The sequence below is a fragment of the Lemur catta genome, chromosome 3 (genome assembly GCF_020740605.2).
Source record: "Lemur catta isolate mLemCat1 chromosome 3, mLemCat1.pri, whole genome shotgun sequence".
NCBI lineage: Eukaryota > Metazoa > Chordata > Mammalia > Primates > Lemuridae > Lemur > Lemur catta.
Genome location: NC_059130.1, coordinates 19,550,839 through 19,569,658, shown reverse-complemented (window position 1 = coordinate 19,569,658; position 18,820 = coordinate 19,550,839). Strand labels below are relative to the sequence as shown.

At 37.7% G+C, this 18,820-nt stretch overlaps 1 protein-coding gene across 4 annotated transcripts in view; it reads right to left on the bottom strand.

Moving 5' to 3' along the window:
- Positions 1 to 223: 223 nt before the first annotated feature.
- SLC22A15 (solute carrier family 22 member 15) overlaps positions 224 to 18,820 on the bottom strand; it is a 69,642-nt gene continuing 51,045 nt past the window's right edge. For 2 of the 4 annotated variants that reach the window (XM_045546899.1, XM_045546898.1), the window contains 5 exons: positions 16,984 to 17,069; positions 4,799 to 4,919; positions 3,181 to 3,253; positions 1,030 to 1,218; positions 224 to 719 (listed from right to left, as the gene is read on the bottom strand). In XM_045546899.1, the coding sequence (XP_045402855.1) occupies positions 630 to 719; positions 1,030 to 1,218; positions 3,181 to 3,253; positions 4,799 to 4,919; positions 16,984 to 17,069 (559 nt within the window). In that variant the 3' untranslated portion in view covers positions 224 to 629. Of the gene's footprint in view, positions 720 to 1,029; positions 1,219 to 3,176; positions 3,254 to 4,798; positions 4,920 to 16,983; positions 17,070 to 18,820 lie in introns of all 4 variants that reach the window. The other 2 variants (XR_006734045.1, XR_006734046.1) reach the window with 2 other exon arrangements.

The window sequence follows — 18,820 nt, the reverse complement described above, 5'->3', positions numbered from 1 at the left end:
TTGAACTCCTGGGCTCAAGGGATCCTCTCTCCTCAGCTTCTGAAGTAGCTGGGACCACAGGTGTGCACAGCCACACTCATCTAATTTTTAAATTGTTTTGTAGAGAAGAGGTCTCGCTACATTGCTCATGCTGATCTTGAACCCTGGGCCTCAAGTGATCCTCCCACCTCAGCATCCCAAAGTGCTAGGACTCTAGGCGTGAGGCACCACGCCCAGCTAAAGATTAAATCTTAAGGATCATTTATCTTATCTCACTAAAATGGTGAGAAATTTTACATTTCTGCCTTTAGGTAATGATGAAAGAAAAGCAACAGTGATCAAACCTCTAGAAACAAACCAGCCTGCCACTCTGGAATGTGGATTTGAGAGACTTGGCCAGAGGTCATGATTCTGAGCTGCACTTGAATTTTGGATAAATTAACTATTCCTTTAATGCAGTGATGTTGTCTCTCATGAAATCTCTTCTCCAACTTCCCTTGGTGCCTGAAAAAAATCAGTCCACGCTATTCATCTATGTATCTTCAAACCAAGCCTGTCTTTCTACAACCCTCTTAGGATTCATGGAAGAGCCTGCCTTAGCTAGAGGCATAAAAGACAATCTTTGCTTCCATGGAAGAATCTGGGGCTCTTCACTTGATCATCTGAGTCTCTTCATCTGCATCGTAAAATTCTTCCTCTTCTTCACTCTCGCTCCCTAAAGTGCTTTCCTTGTCCGCACACTGAAACAGGAAAGGAGAAAAGGGCAGTGGAATGATGTCATGGCACTTCTAAAGTGAAAATTACTGTCTAGCTATTCAACTGGCAAATGTATTTTTATGACACCTATTCCTCCAAGAAATAGCCCCTAAAGTGTTCTAAGAAAGCTAATGAATCATCAATCATGTCTCTTTCTCTGAAATCATCTGCTGTTAGATTCCACCTTTGTCTTTCAGTTTTATTCAGTTCTATTTAACCTAACCTGAACAGTCTTTTTTTTCTACAACTGTCATCATCCAAGTGGTATAATGATGAAGAAAAATAACCGCATACCTGTGGAGGATCCAAGGTCTGTAGAGATAACGCTTCCTCCCCCAGCCTGCGATATGAATACACCTGAAGGTCAGAGAACGTCTCCAGCAACGGACTGTGAAGGGTTTCTGGCAATAACAAACTCAGGAGGCCTGAGGTCAGGCCGGTAGCTCCAAAGACAATGAAGGGCAAAGACCACTGCACATATTTCTGTGGGGGCAGGAAGTGGAACGAAAACAAACACAAACTGAGGCTAGTTTCCTCAGCAGGTGACACCAGCAGTCTCATGACCCAGAAACTGTCATATTTACCATCCAGTTCAGGCCTCCCACTAGACTACACCCCAAACCACTTTTTCCTCATAGATAACTACCCTCGAACCTCAAGCACGTAGAGGAGAGTGAGTAATAAAAGCCAGCCCTGGTCTGTGGGTCAGAAGCACCAGGGGAGAAGGGGCCACGCTGACCTGAGCCAGACAGGCCGAGTGGCCGGAGCTGACAGGAGTCCGGTGTTCAGCTTCCACTCCAGGTGAGCAGCTTATGACACCAAGATCCCCACATGCTCTTCCCATAAGAGACACCCCAAAATATTTGCTGATGATGAACTTTACAGTTCTCAACCCTGGAACTGGCCAAACCATCCCATATACCTTAACACCCCATAACTGAGAGGTCCAGGGATGAAAGATATAAAAGTTGGGGGTGGGGAACCCTACCATATACACATGGTTTCTAAAGTACATAAACTCAATATGGTAACGGGCTGGTGACACAGGTAATTGTTTCAGCAATCCAAAAGATTTTATCAGAAAAATTGAAATATTTCAATACAAACAGGTTCAAAGATAACACCGTAGACAACTGTTTGCCGGATGCTGCTTGGGGCCTTTCAGAGCTGATTGATATTCTAGATTTCCTGCCCAGGAGGTGGTAAGCTTTATGATCTTCTGGTTTGGGTTTCCAAATTCAATGGGTGGATCCACTACTAATTAGGATTTCCTCTCAATGTTTCCTGATTTTTCAAAGTGAAGAGATAATGGAGAAGTAGGAGGGAAAGGGCGAGGGGGAGTAGGGACAGGAGGAAGGAGAATCATCTCTAGCCCCTCACATGCAAAAACACGTCCAGCATCATGGGTGTGTTGTTGAAGCAAGGGGAACACACACTTTCCCCCTTCTAAACTTAGCAGCAATCAACAGAAACACAGTGCTGGGTATTTTAATGCTCTGGGATAGCCATCCAAAGTTGGATCTCTTTAACGATAAACACCTATATTTTGCAGAATGAAACATGGAGTTAACATGACTCCTTCATAAGAAGGGTCTTGGGACCTAAAGTTAAGCACAAGATGTGGAGAGACACTCAGAACAAGAAAATGTATTACAACTCAGAAAATAAAAAGGCTACAATAGCACTTCTGAGACATCTCGTACTAAAAAGTGGTGAGTTAAGTTTTCTAAGCAATGAATGAACAGTTGTCTACAGAACAGGTCCCCAAGCCCCATACCAGATCTAATCACCTTTCAACAGTCTTGGCTGGAAAAGTCACAAATCAGACCAAGGAGAAATTTGCATAGGGCCCCCTGGGTTTTTCAGAGTATTTTAAGGCTGGAAGGATTTAGTATTACCCCCTTTCTTTTGACCATGAAACTTAGAAACTGCCAAAAACATATTAACAGACACACTGCTAGGCATATTTTGCCTCTAAATTTCTTTTCCAAGTGGTGTGTGCCTTTGGGGAAGATATTTATCCTCTTTCTGTAGCATTTCTCGTCTTTCATACAGGGTAACAACAATGCCTGCCCCTTCTGGTTATTGTGAGGATTACAGGCAATGATACACGTAAAGTGCTTAACATAGAGCCCAGTACACAGCAGAGACTTAATAAATATTTACTAATTGGCTAACTTATTGATGGACACAGGAACAAGGCATGCTGGCATTAGCTGACACTCCAGTGAATCCAGACGAACAACAAATCGGACCTATCAAGGACAAATGCATCCTTGGTAAGAGCACATCCGCCCTGATGGAGTAGTATCTAAAAAGCATAGGGTTCACATTTGTGTCACCTGATCTTAAATGATATCTGTTCATTATCTCTTTCTACTCAAAAGCACAAGCATTTCCAAAGCAGAGAATCAATAAAAATGTAAGGAGGAGGTACAAACCAACCAGTGAGGGGATGAAGGGAGCAATGATCCCACCAACTCGGGAGAACATGGAACAAGTTCCAAGCCCAACATTCCTAAAAGGCATAAGTAAAAAAAAAAAACAAAGAAAGAAAAAAAAATCAGTAAGTTCTAAAGGGACATTGAAAGACCCTGGGAATAGGGTAGTGGGCCTAGAATAGTATATTATAAAGTAAAAGCACAGGATCCTCTAGAGCAGTGCTCCATGCTAGAACTTTCTGAGATGCTGGAAATATTCTGTAATTACATGGTCCAATATGGAAGCCACTAGACATATGCTACTAGTGCTTGCAATGTGGCCAGTAAGAATGAAAAACTGAATTTTTAATTTATTTAATTCTAATTAATTACAATTTAAATTTAAATAGCCACATGAAGCTAGTAACTACCATATTGCAGCAGTGCAGCTATAGAGGATGATGCAGAAATGAGCATTTCAATATTTTTTATCAAATGTTCTTATACATCTTTGTGTCTTGGGTTTCCTATCAGTGAATATACCCATAGAGAGCCAGGGTTTATGTCTGAGAAGTCTGCCCATTTATTTAAAGTCAACTTATTAACTATTAAAGGGTCAGACATATAAAAAGGAATTGACTAAGCATATAGTGTCAGAAAACCAAGAACAATCCCCTTCATGGGGAATGTAGGCTGAAAGAGGTGGGAGGTGGAGAGAGAGAATGGTAACGGTTTTAGGTAGGGTGACTGTAAATAACTCTGTTATCCCAGCTGAACGTGTTAATAATGCCCACATTTGCTCTCAAAAGTGTCCCAGTTTGGACAAAATCATCATCCTAGTTTTACAGGCAGTAGCCAGAGAAGTGCTTAGTAGGATCAATTAGGAAATGACCAGCCAACTACAGACAATCTGATCTCTTACTGGGGAAAGGGATTTTAAATTAACAGGCAGAAGACTCATGAGCCTTCATGGACAGATAAGGGAAGGAGAAGGATCTATCTGGGATGATCCTCAAACAGACTGGGCAAGGACTGGCTGGGGGCATACCAGCCCAGTCCACATGGGATGTTCTGCAAAACTTAGGCTGCACCCCCATCCTTCAAATTTGGGCTTGTTTTTTGTTTTCAGACTTATTTTACGGGAGCAAATTTAGGCTCAGAATTTATTCTTTTCAATGTAAGTGTGAACTACTCATTAAAAATCAGCTTTAACAAGTAATATTTAAATCTATTATTTGCTTATTACCATATGAAAAATTATCTTTCAAAAGTGTGTATATTTTGTGCTAAAAGGTAGGCTCTGTGAGAACAGGGACCTTGTTCCTTTGTCTGTTATGTGCCAGACACAGGATGGGTGACTGAATAAATAAAACCCACCAAAATAACAACAGCATCTGAGCACTGTTTGGGTGATGAGATACGTATAGAGTACTTCCCTTATAATTTACAGGAGCTACATAAAGCTATACTTTCCTCAGCCAAGCAGGCAAAGAGCAGCCTGCAAAGACAGGCTCTGAGTTTCCAAATGCTTGCTGGACTGCTGCTGGCCCTGCATTGACTCCAGATGAAATGAGAACCACACCTCGCTTAGCGCAAGCACAGACAACAAACTCAGAACATGTGAAGAATGCGTCTACGCGTACCTGATGACCGTAGGGTAAAGCTCGGAGGTGTAGATATAAACAATGTTAAAGGCCGCACTAATCGTCAGCTTCCCCAGCAAGGACAAGGAATGGCTGTTCACCACTGCAAACACACCTGTGTCTGAGGAGGACAAGGGCAACCCCTGAGAGGCCTGCAGTTGAAACAGTTCCTTTAAACAACACATTTCATTACAAAGGAGTGAGAGGCATTTATGTTGATCTCAGACAGCAAAAAGGTAGAATAATGGCATACGCGTTCAGAAGGTTTAGTAATCACACATAAACACACATCAATTATGTGCTCAATGTTTGAGCCCTACCCATGAAAACTTACACTTAATGGTGACATCAAGTGTAATAAAAATTGCACTTACTCCTGAATGACAGGACCCTGAAAACTTCTATACTGTGGTAAAGTAAGCTTCATGGAAATTTTAAGTTTATCTATCAAGGGTGTTGCCTGACTCTCCTTCCCAGTCTTACTCAAATAAGCAATGATGTAAAACAGTGGTCAGCACAAGCCCTGATCTTCAGTGTGCATTTCTTGATGTGCTATTGAGAAGAAAAGGAACAATCCCATTAAATTACTACTATTTTAATAGAAGACGAAAGACATTAATGTTCTTTAAAGAACAAGAGTTTAAGTATGGAACTACTTTTAATCCTTCCTCCTCCCCGACTTCTCACTTGAAAATTAGTAGTCAATAATGATATTTGAGTTTCTTAATTTAATGCTTTTTCATAAAATGCTAAAATATGTTTCATGCCAGCTTATTTCCGTATCAAAATGCTAACAATTATCCTGTGGTTCTTTCCTTTATTAACATTATGTTCTCCAGGATTCTACAATTTAATTGGTTTTTTTTTTTTTTGTAGACATGTCTAGGCTCTCTCCTTCAAAATAACAATTCATTCTTATGAAGAAAAAAACATTCTCATTGATTCTGTTGTACTTCCCCCTTCGCTATCAGACATCGCCAATGAGGGACCACCTCTTCATTTCCTCAAATGCTCCTGCCTGTAGCTCACTGCAGTCTGCCTTCCAATACCATTGTCTCCTGAAACTCCTACTCTTGAAGGTCAACAGCAATGTCCCAATCACCAGATGTAATTGCCTCTCATTCTCCTTGGCATTTCTGCCAAAGAGAACACTCTTGTCCCATTCTTAGGACTGCATGGCTCATATAAACCACCTTGCCCTTAAATAGCTCAAATGAAATAGCCTCTCCTTCCCGTGACTTTCACTGCCCCTTATTTTCCAATCTATTCGACGGCATGCCTCAGATACTTAGTTGTAGTTGCTTACTCTTCCGTCTTGCCTGCCCAAAATCTATTTTGTTACCTCAGGCTAGGGTTCTTTAAAGAACAAGAGTTTAAGTATGGAACTACTTTTAATCCTTCCTCCTCCCCGACTTCTCACTTGAAAATTAGTAGTCAATAATGATATTTGAGTTTCTTAATTTAATGCTTTTTCATTGTCTTTGTGTCTGCGTTCCCCACAATACCTCCTGTAGTACTGTACACACTAGCGTTCACTAAATAATTTGTTGAACTAACAAGCAGAAGGACTATAGTAAGAATGAATTCAGTGAAGAGAATCTGTGTTCATACTCTCTCAACTTCTAAGGAGGGAGGCATGTAACATGCCCATTCCAGAAAGTAAGTTTCGCCTTCCCCACGTGACTGAAATAAATCTTCAACTTCATTAAAGATGGTGTCCTGAACAGAACAGCTCAGGCACTGGCAAACTTGACTTTCTGGGGCTGCTGCCAGGCTATTTGGAAGAAAATGTCACCTCTTTCAAGCACTGAATATATATTTTTAAGCCACAGGTGCTTCTGGAAAAAGAATCATGCCTTTCAGCATTTACCCCAAGATATGTTTCTGGAATTTTGAAATCTAACAACTTCTTCCTTTAAAACAAAAATGAGGGCAAATTAAATCCATCAATTATATTCCAGAAAACTGAATGAGTCAGGAAAGGGCACTAGTGGCATTGAAACAAACAAATATACACATCTGCTTGACTGCGAATGATCTTTGGGGCTATTTTCAACCTATACAGAACGGTATCTTTCAGAACTGTATGAAGGCATTTGACGACATCTTTAACAACAGGTTAAAGGATTGTCATCTTGAAATATGAATTCAAATGGCATGACACAGCAAATTTATCATCTAAGCTCCACAAGGTCCAAAGCCAGATGAAGTCTCCCACGTAAGGCTCAAGACAGCTCCAGCCGTGGCAAATCTGGGGGGCCTGGCTCCAGCCCCACACCCACAGTGCTTGCCTTAGTCCAACACCCCGGCTGATGCTTGAAGCTTCTCTCCTCTGTTCCTGCCAAAGGAGCCTGCAGTTGCCACTTGAACCAGGGGGAATTCACCTTTTCTTCAAGAAAGCCCATGTCAATTTCAGACAGCTTTGCTTATTAGCAAATTATTTCTTATCCTTTTTTGGGACTCCTGACTGTGGGGCTGCTGGCCTATTGGTCACCCTAGTTCATGCTCAGGAGGGCTCTGCAGCCTTCGGACTGTTCCATGGATTCATGATCTTGGTTCTTCATCTGAAAATCAGATATTGTTGGCTGTCACCAATCAATATTTAAAGTGATTGTTTAGAAAAAAGAATGATATAAAAGAGAAAAGGAGAACTATATTTTTTTATAAAATGAATTCTTAAAACACTGTATCCTTCAAAGTACTGAAGTCAATGAGGCTATAAATTTATTTCAATGATGCAATTACTAAGGACATCATTTTCAGAGCTACTTTTCTGGAAGTTTTCTCAGAGCTCATTTGGAATCACCAGAAAAAATTGTTTGTTACAGTCACATTTCAGTGACCCAAAACAACAAAAATTCAACTTAGTCATCTACTTCATTCACCATGTGATTGTCAACAAATTTTTGATTGTCCTATGTTACAAATCTTTAAGATAGCTACAGGTCTTCTAAACTGTAATATGATATATAGTTTGGGCAAAGAATCACAATTTGTTTTGCTTTCTTTTTTTTTTTTTAAGAAAAATACCACAAAGTTTTTTTTATTATTATTATTTTTTTATTTCAGCATATTACAGGGGTAGAAATGTTTAGGTTACGTATATTGCCTTTGCCCCACCCAAGTGCACAAAGTTTTGTCACTATCGTTTCACCTTCTCTAGGATTTCACAAGAATGAAATAAATATATTTTATAGGCTTTTGTGTCTGTTTTTTTATCACTTAGATAATGCTTTTGAAACTTATCCACGTTGTGTATATCAGTAGGATATAGTTCATTTCTTTTTTCTGTTGAGTATTTTATTCCATTATGTTGATATAGCACAATTTGTTTATCCATTTGTCACTTGATGGGCATTTGGGTTCCCTCCAGTTTGGGGCTATTATTAATAAAGCAACTATGAACATTTGCATCAAAGTCTTTATGTAGATCTATGTTTCCATTTCTCTTGGGTAAAGTTGGGTCATGTAGTATGTAAGTTTCACTTTAAAATAAACTGCTAGCGTTTTCCAGAGTGTCTGCACCACTTTGTATTTCTACCAGCAGTGTATAAGAGTGACAGTTACTCTTTATCAATGCCAATTGGAACAGAAGTAAAACTGCCTTTATTCACCAAGTTACACAATTGTCTCCATAGAAAATAATGGAATATGCAAAAAAATCTACTGAATTAATAGATAAGCTTAGCAGAGTTGTGTGATGTACAATTTTATTTCTACATAAATTAGCAATAACAATTAAAACAGAAATAAAGCAATGCCATTTGTGATAAAATAAAAAATGTGAAAGATTTAGGTATAAATTTTACAATGTAAGTACAAGACTGATAAAAAACTATGAAACATTGATGAAAGAAACTGAAGACTAAATAAATGAATTGGTAATGGTAATAATAATAAGTAAAGAGATTGCCATGCCCATGGATCAGAAGACATTATTTAAGCCCAATTTAATATGCCCAGTCTTTGTGATTTTTGCCACTCTAATTGGTGTGTAGTGGTATCTCATTGTGGTTTTAATTTCCAGTTCCCTAACGTCTAATGATGTTGACATCTTTTCCCCATGCTTATTTGCTATTTTTGTATCTTTTTAGAGAAGTTTCTGTTCAAATCTTTTGCCCATTCTTTTCTTATTATTGATTATGAGTCCTTTCTATATTAAGGAAACAAGTCTTTTATCAGATATATGTTCTGCAATTATTTTCTCCCAGTCTGTGCCTTGCTTTTAATATCTTTAAATGTCTTTTAAAAAGCAAAAGTTTTTAATTTTAATGAAGTCTAGGTTACGAATACTTTTTTCTTCTTGTGCTTTTTGTGTCCTAGAAATCTTTGCTCAACCCAAAGTCACTAAGATTTTCTCTTATGTTCTCTTCTCGAAGTTGTGGAGTTTTAGTATTTATGTCTAGTTCTAACTAACATCCATTTCAAGTTTATTACTGCATATGATGTGACATGCAGGTTGAAGTTACTTTTTTTGCATACGGATATCCAATTATTCTAGCACCATTTGTTGAAAAGATTACCTTTTCCTCACTGAATTAACATGTCATCCCAGCCTGAGCAAGAGCAAGACCCCGTCTCTACTAAAAATAGAAAGAAATCATATGGGCAGCTAAAAATATATGTAGGAAAAATTAGCCAGGCACGGTGGCACATGCCTGTAGTCCCAGCTACTTGGGAGGCTGAAGCAGGATTGCTTGAGCCCAGGAGTTTGAGGTTGTTGTGAGCTAGGCTGACGCCACGGCACTCTAGCCCAGGCAACAGAGTGAGACTCTATTTCAAAAAAAACAAAACAAAACAAAAAACATGTCATCTTCATCAAAAATCAACTGATCATGTGTGCTTTTCTGCACGTATACTACAATTCAGTAAAACATTTTAAAAAGGTGAATAAAATCTCAACCACCCCTCAAAAAAATTCAGTTGAGCCATATATGTAGCTCTGTCTCATATTCAATTCTGTTTTATTATCTATCTATATATATTCATTCCTATGCCAATATCACACTGTCTTGATTAATGTAACTTTTTAGTAAGTCTTAAAATCAGGTAGGTTAAGTCCTTCAACTTTGTTTTCGTGATAGGAATTATTTTGGATATTCTCAATCCTTTGCACTTCCACAAAAACTTTAGTATTTACTTGTCAATTTCAACAAAAGAACCCTGCTGGAAATTTTATTGATAGTGTGCTGAATAAAGATAGATCAATTTAGGGAGAACTGATGTCTTAACCCAGTGGTGCCCAACCTTTTGGCACCAGGGACCAGTTTCATGGAAGACAATTTTTCCACGAATGGGAGGGGGTAGGGAGGAGGAGGGAGTACAGCAGAGCTTTGCAACCCGGTCCCTAATAGGTCACGGACCAGGAGGTTGGGGACTGCAGTTTTAAACAATATCTTTGATCCATGAGCACGGTAATCTCTTTATTTATTTATTATTGTTACTATTACTAATTTATTTATTTAGTCTTCTTTAATTTCTCTCATCAGTGTTTTACAGGTTTTTAGAGGTCTTGTACATATTTTGTAAAATTTATCCCTAAATCTTTCATATTTTTTATTTTTACAAATATCATTGCTTTATTTAAATTTCAAATTCATTGCTAATTTATGTAGAAATAAAATTGTACATCACATGACTCTGCTAAGCTCATTTATTAATTCTAATACTTTTTAAAAAATATATATTCCTTAGGATTTTCGTGTAGTCTGGTGACTAAAGACAGTTTTATACATTCCTTAGGAGACAATCATGTAGTCTGGTGAATGAAGACAGTTTAACTGCTGTTCCAATTTGGATCCCTTTATTTTCTTTTTATTGCTTTACTGCAGTCACTAGTACTTTCAGTACAGTGATCTACAGAAGCGTTGAGAATGGATGTCCTTGCCTTTTTTCTGATCTTAGGAAATAAGTACTCAGTCTCTTGCCAGTAAATATGATGTTAACTGCAGGTTTTCCCTTGATATCCTTTATCAGGCTAAGAAAATTTCCTTCTGCTTCTAGTTGCTGATAGTTTTTTATAATGAATGAGTGTTGAATTCTGACAAATGATTTTTCTACTTATATTGAAATGATCATATGTTTTTTTTTAGATTTTTGATATGGTGAATAACACTAATTGGCTTTTGAATATAAAACTAACCTTGCATTTGTGAGATAAACCTTGCTTAGTCAACATGTACTACCCTTTTTATGCAGTGCTGGATTCAATTTGCTAATACTTTGTTAAGGATTTTTGCATTTATATTAATGAGGGATATTAGTCTGCAGTTTTCTTTTCTTGTAACATCTTTGTTTTGTTTGGTTTAGGTACCAGGGTAATTGCTGGCCTCACAGACCAAATTGGGAGAGCATTCTCTCCTATTTTCTGGAAAAGTGTGTAGAATTGGCATTATTTCTTACTTACGCATTTCATAAAATTCACCAGTGAAGGCATCTGGGCCTGGAATTCTCTTTGTAGGAATGCTGTTAACTACAAATCCAATATCTTTAATAGATACAAAGCTATTCAGGTTATCTATTTGTTTTTGAGTAAGTTTTGGTAGTTTGTATCTTTCAAGGAATTTATCCATTTTGTCCAAGTTGAATTTATTGGCACAAAAATGTTCATAATATCCCCTTATTAACACCTAGAGGTTATTAACACCCCTTATTAACACCTATAGGAATGTCCCTATTTCATACCTGATATTGGCAATTTGTGTCTTCTCTCTTTTTCCCTTATTAGTTTGGTTGTAGCATTAATTATTTTATTGATCTTAAACAACAAGCTTTTTAATTTCATTGATTTTTCTATACTGTTTTTCTGTTTTCATTTCACTGATTTTTTGCTCTTATATTTATTAATTCCTTCCTTCTAGTTGCTTTGTGTTTAATTTGCTGTTCTTTTTTATTAATAATTTGCCTTCTACTTTCTTAAGATGGAAGCCTAAATCATTAATTTAAAAACTTTCTTTCTTCTGATATTTTAAAAAATTATATAAATTTCCCTCTAAGAACTGATTTATCAACTTCTCATAATTGATTTATCTGCATGCCATTCTGATATGGTACGCTTTAATTATTATTCAATTAAAAATATTTTCTAATTTCCTCTTTGATTTTTTCTTTGATCCATGTATTTTTAGGAGAGTGTTGTTTAATATCAAAATATTTAAGGATTTTCCAGGTATCTTCCTGTTATTGTTTTCTAGTCTAAATCCATTCTGGTCAAATAACTCATTAAATCCTTTTAAATTTATTGAAATTTGTTCTGTGGCCCAGAATATGGTCTCTCCTGGCAAATGTTCTGTGTGTACTTCAAACAGAATGCATATTCTGCTGTTTTAGGATAGAGTGTTCCACAAATCAATTAGGTCATGTTGGTTGTTCAAGTCTCTATATTTTTTGTCTACTTTTTCTATCAATCATTGAGACAGGGGTACTGAAGTATCCAGTTATAATTTTGGATTTGTCTATTTCTCCTTTCAGTTCTATACATTTCTGTTTCATATACTTTGAATTTATTAGAGGCATACATATGTAGGGCTAGTCTATCCTCTTGTAGAACTGACAACTTTCTTATTATGTGTTTATAGTTTCCATCAAATTTGGAAAGCATCTGACCATCATTTCTGCAGATACTGTTTCTTCATCTCTTCCTTCTGAGATTACAATTACACATTTGTTAGGCTGTTTAATATTGTCCCACAACTCACTGATGTTTTGTTAGTTTTTTATTTAATCTTTTTTTTTTCTGTTTCATTCTGGATGGTTTCTTTTGTTATGTCTTTAAATTCACTGATCTTTTCCTTTGTAGTATTTAGTCTGTTGTTAATCTCATCTACTGTATTTTTTTTATATATTGCATGTTTCATCTCTAGATGTTCCAACTACATCTTTTTTATGGCTTTGATTTCTCTGATTATGATCATGCTTTCTTCTACCTTCTTAAACATATGAAGTATATTTATAATAGCTATTTTAATGTTCTTATCTCCTAATTCTACCATCTGTGCCATTTCTGATTTTGTTTCTATTGATTTTTCTCCTATTTGCGGGGAGTATTTTACTGCTTATTTGCATGCCTGGTGATTCTGATTGGAGGCCACAAGCTACGAATGTTACTGTCAGGTGCTGGATTTTATTGTATTCCTTTAAATCTTGTTGGTCTTTGCTCTGTGATGCAGTTAAGTTACTCAGAATCACTTGATTCTTCTGAGTTTTGTTCTTAAGCATATTTAGGGCAAATAGAGAACAGCCTTTAGTCTAGTGCTACTTTGACCCAGGAGGTCTCTATCCAATGCTCTGTGACTGGCTGAAAAGAACATAAACCATTCATAGCCCTAGGTTCCAAGGATTGTTCTGCCAGGTGGTCTCCCACAGCGTCAGGAGTTTCTTCAAATGCACACACAGATCACTAAGCAGTCAAAGACTTTGAGGTTCCTTCTGCAGACCTCTGGAATTCTTCCTCTGTGTATCTCACTGCTCTCCAGTGTTTTGCCTGGCAAATTCCAGCCATCTTGGCTTCCTCAAACTTCAATTTCTGTTTCCTCAATTCAGTACGAAGGCCAGGATTTGTTGGGCTCCCCCTCCCTGTGCTGAGGCCTGGAAACTCTGAGCTAGGACACTCCTAAGGCTCACTTTGTTTACTTTCCTTCTCTCAGCGATCACTGTCTATCTCGTGCAGTCTGTCATCCAATGTCTGAAGATCAACATTTCTTATATATATTTTGTCTGGTTTTACAGTTGTTTAAAGCAGGAGAATGGCTTGTCTCCATTACTATCATGGCCTGAAGTTAAAGTTCCTATAGCATTTTGTTATCAATTCTCATATGGTACGATCTTTTATTGTTATTTCTGAATCACTAATTTTCCTCAATAGATTGTAAGCTCTTTGAGGCCACAAACAAGGTCTTGTTTATGAAAAGTATCTTATATATCACAGACACTAGAGAAGTCAAATGAATAAGGAATGGGCAGACCAAGGTTCAGAAAAGGAATGAGATGTAAAGGTTCCACTAGAACTGAATCCAAGGACACTCCCTTCAACTATGAAACTTATTTATCTAGTCAAGTGCCAGGACTTCCTAGTGGTCAGATTCTCTGGTGGGACCATACTGCCATGAACCTCACCAATAAGAGGCCTGTGCTACTCTGACAGCCCAGGTTCTTAAACCCATCAGGCCTGCCCATTAAAGAGTTAAGAACTGGCCCTAATCATGCAGTCTTAATCCTCCAAGGCTACAGCTTCACTATTTGCAATGAATACTTTGGTTCTAAAACTTTAAGAGGAGAAAACAGCATTCCCAAAAGAACACTGATTTCAGAATTGGAAGGACCTGAAATCTGAATCTCGGATGTGCTACTTACTTACTGTGTAACCTTGGACAAGTTGCTTAACTAATCTGAGCTTTCATTTCCTTACAAAATGGGGATAATATATAATACCTTCTGCATATGAAAAGAATATGGCACACAGTCAACAATTACTAGATGGTAGCCAGTACTGTAGGCTTAATTATGACCCTCCAAGCTAGAATAGAGTTCAGATAAAATGTCTGGTGACTAATCTGGGAAAAGAAATTAGTGGCCACTTGCTAACATTATTCCCAGAGGAGAATATTTACTTGGAGGCCAAGCAGTATGCAAATATGTAATGGAGGAGACACCTGTATCTAATAATTAAAAACCATAGGCTGAGGGATGCCAAACAATCTATTTTCTAGCTTACTGGCTGTCTCTACTAGAGCTATATCGTCCCAGTATCCACAAATGCTTTAGACACAGAGAAGCACAATGAAACAAACATGCTAAAAAAAAGTTGGTGGGTAGAGGGGCACTTGAGTTGGCAGAAAGGAGAGAATGAAGGCATGCTTGGTAGCAAAAGTGAGGGCGAATGAGCATAAAAAGCAGTGAGAAAATGAGTGGTCTCCAAACTAACAGAAGATGCTAATATACTGTAGAATTTTTCAAACTGCTAGGTCTTTTTCTTAATATATACTTTAGCTTAAAGCTTTGAAAAACTTGAGATTTAAAAGAAAGCCATCAAAATATTTAAAGAGTAAATATGAAAGGTTTAAAGAAATTTTAAAGAACAAATATTTTTTATGTCAAAGAAGAGAAGTTTCAGGAACAGCTAGAAGACTCTGCAAGTATAAAAAGGATTATACCAAAAAAAAAAAGAAAAGGATGACCATATGTTCTCCATCTCTAGTGATGAATTAAATGAAAGGAAATGGACTCAGTTGTAGTGGAAAAAGGTCATTCTAACAGTAATGGTTACTTAAAATAGAAATAATTTATTAAAATTTAAAAATAGACATATTCAATATAGAAATAATTTCCCTGGAAATCTTTAAAAATAGACTAGATGTCTACTTTTTCTAAGTATAATAGAGGTATCATATTCCTGAGGTACATTCACGGTTGTCGAAGGCTCTCTGCTATGCTGTTTCTCACTCAGCATCCACCAAGGGGCACAATTAACAAAGGGTTCAAGCTGCTCTTTTAAAATAGACTGGAACCAAGCAGAGTGGTGCTTGCTGGCCTAGAGGGGAGACCATTCAGCTGCTTTCACTGTGGATGTTTGTTTTGTTATTTTTAAGAGATAATTTCAAGAAAGGGCCACATGCAGAGTCCTTAGGGGGTGGGTTACCTGTGCATGCAAATAAGTGGGAGGGAGAAAAGACATTAATTGACCTTGCTTGCAGAGGTGTGATAGGTTATAAGTGTGTTTACAGTAATAATGAAAAGGGTTTCTCTATGAGGTGATGAAAAGAACACTGGACTGCAGTAGGTAGAACACAACTGAACTTCCAAGGTGCCTATGGAAAACAAAATCTGCTGGACATAAAACTATTATAGAATGATTTAAAGCCCATCACAGTCTTGCCCCAGACAGACAGAACTGGTTGCTTAGTTCTACAAGCCCACGGCAGTGCAAAAGCTGAGGAGTTTCTCCCCTACCTGGCACTAGCAGGGGCATCGATTTGCTTAGAGAATGAGAAATGAGCAAACTTATGGAATTCTCTGGTTTCCACAATTCTGTGAAAATCATTGTAAGGCTGTTCTAAATATTGGGTAAAATCTCTAACTAGTGAACTAACTGCACTCTGGACTCATGACAGAACTTCAGGAGGCAACCAATAGCAGAGTAGGTATATCGGAGGGTTACAGAACAAGGAGAACAAACAGCCGTGGAGTCTTTAACAAGACACGGCACAACCGAACCTCAGGGAGAAGCAATCAACCAAAGGAGCATTTAATACATGATATGCTCTGAAGGAAAATAAATTTTTCATGCATTTCCAGTAGTTAGCAAAACTTTATGTCACAGCATCTCATAATAATTCCCACCTGGGGTACAAGCTCTATACTAGAGCCCTATCAAAATCCCAAAGTGCCTCAAACAGGGCTTTTGTTACACCTTATATCCCAGTGGCAGAGAGTTGTTATGTCCCACTCCTCCTTGTTGAAAATCACTGCCAGCACCACAGTTCCCAAGGCAATCTCTGGCACGCCTCAGGTGTGCTACTGCAAAGATTGAAAACCAGCAGTATCTATAGAATTCCTACATAGGGGCAGTAATGAGGTTAGATGAGGATGCCAAAGGAACTTTCTTGATGCTATGTTTTATATATTTGTAGCTTTGCTACAAATATATAAAAATACCAAAGTTTCCTAAAGATGTTTTATTTACATTTTCTATAAGACTGAGAGAATATCCAGTGTCACCAACAGTGAATTAATATTCTTGCTTTTGTTTTTGTTATTATTAGGGTACCTTAAGAGTACTGATGGAGATATGGAGGGATATCAAAGCTGCCTTTGAGAACTCCAATCTTGTGGTTAGCTGAAACGAGGAGTGCAGTTTGCAGCCTTGGATGGAGTTTCTTTCTGTGCAGAACTAACTGGTCCTCATTACCATCAAATAAACAACTCTTACATGACCAGTGCTGCATCCTAACCACCCCAGATGGTAGCTTAATAGCCTGAAAGAATTAATAGTGCCCCTCTAAGCACATTATTCACCCAGAGAAGAGTTGAAGCAATGGAAAGAATCTGGCCCATTATATCACATACAATTGCTAAATAACATGCAATCACAGAAATTAAGCGTGGCATATGGTCATCTCCCTACTACATTGAGATTCATTGTAATAAAACTGCTATTCAAAATCCTTATAGAAATTCAGAAGGCATACCTTTCTTTTCTGGAAGAAACATTACAATAAGACAAGCCAGTCCTCCTAGGCACAGAAATGCTGCTAATGTCCTCTTCCGGCCAAACCTAAACAACAGAGAGAAATTACATACTTCCCTTAACAAATCTTACAAACTCACCTGCTGCTTCTTCCCAACCTTCGTTTTTAAATGTCCTCAGTTTCATTATATATGTTCATCTTTTCTTAAAGTATGAGTGGCAAATGTGACTGATAGGAAACTGACTAGCACATAAAATACAAATAACCATCATAAAACAAAGGAAAACATGTTGGATGGCAGGATTAAGTGATGTGTGCAGGAAAAGAACATAGAATCACTCTATTTCCATGAGTGTTGACTATGTTTCAGACACTGTTTAAAATGTTTTCCATCTACTATCTTATTTAATCCTAATAATAAACACATAGGCATGTGCTGCGATATTCTCCATCTTCTAGAGAATGAGACTAAAACAAGGAGAATGGAGACTTCCAGCTCACTTTATTTTCTAGTTACCTGAATCTTATGGAGATAACAGTTTTAAATATTTCTTTTTTAAAAAAAGTCTTTTAAAAATGCAAACAGAAAAAAATTTGTTAGTGGATCAGAATTAAGTGAAATGTACTGTATACTTTATTGAGAGAAGTGATTTTCAAATAAGAGCCCTAGACTTGGAAGAAAGATAATTAACATTAATAAGTCTCACTTTTCTAGGGGACTGCAACATACTAGGTGCTCTGCTAGCAACCTCATTACTTGTAATTTTGATAACAATTTTGTCAGGGGAGTTTTATAATCCCTAGATTGAGAATGAGCAGGAGTAGAGGCTTAGTGAAGGAACTTGTCAAAGTCATACAACTGACACGTGCTAAGAGTAGATCTGAATTCAGGTCTGCCTGCTCCCAAAGGCAGCATCCTTCCTTCTGCTTTAGATTTTAATCTTGACTCTGGGTGGTAGGAAAGGTCTTGAGTCTTTCTTACCAGGTCATTTGCTTAATTTAACAGTCAGTGTCGAATGCCTTTTAAGGGACCTGTACCACGCTAGGCAGGCACTATAGATGCAAAGACACATAGGATACCCCACGGACAGCTTCCTTATAACACTTTTACGTGGTTCCCAGAGATATGCGTAGGAAGCTACAGCAGCACAAAGGAGGGGCATCTGGCACAACTGGGGATGCTGGGGAAAGATTTCTGAATATGATGTCAGACCCAGTTCTGAGACCATCAAGCGAGTAAACTGCAGCCTCTAACAGAGGGGTCAGCAAAGCAACCGAGAACACTCCCTGGGAGAAAAGTCTCCAATTTAACAGAATCGAAACCTGCCCTTCAAAATGCTCTGGGCTAAAACATCCTGACAACAGCATTAAGTGCAATGCTAAAGGAAGTCTGTTTTTGGCTAGAACAATGATTTCTGGAGAGTGAGAAATGACATAATCCAATTGATTCCTAGCTCACATAAAACAGAATTTTTAATTGCCCTGGTCAGGGGCTAAGTAACAGAAGCAATCTCAAAAAACTGAGGAAAAGGGTGCTCTATAAAATAACTTTTAAAATGTATTTCAAAACTGTGCCCACTGACAATGAGTAGCAAAAGCAGGATATAGTTTTCTCCCTCAACAAGGTAAGTGCGTCTTAGAAGATAAGAAAAGTCTTTTTTATAAAATGACTTCTTTTCCTTTGGGTAGATACCCAGTAGTGGGATTGCTGGATCAAATGATAAGTCCATATTTATTTCTTTGAGGAATCTCCACACTGTTTTCCATAAAGGCTGTACTAATTTGCAGTCTCACCAACAGTGAATAAGTGTTCCTTTCTCTCTGCACCCATGCCAGC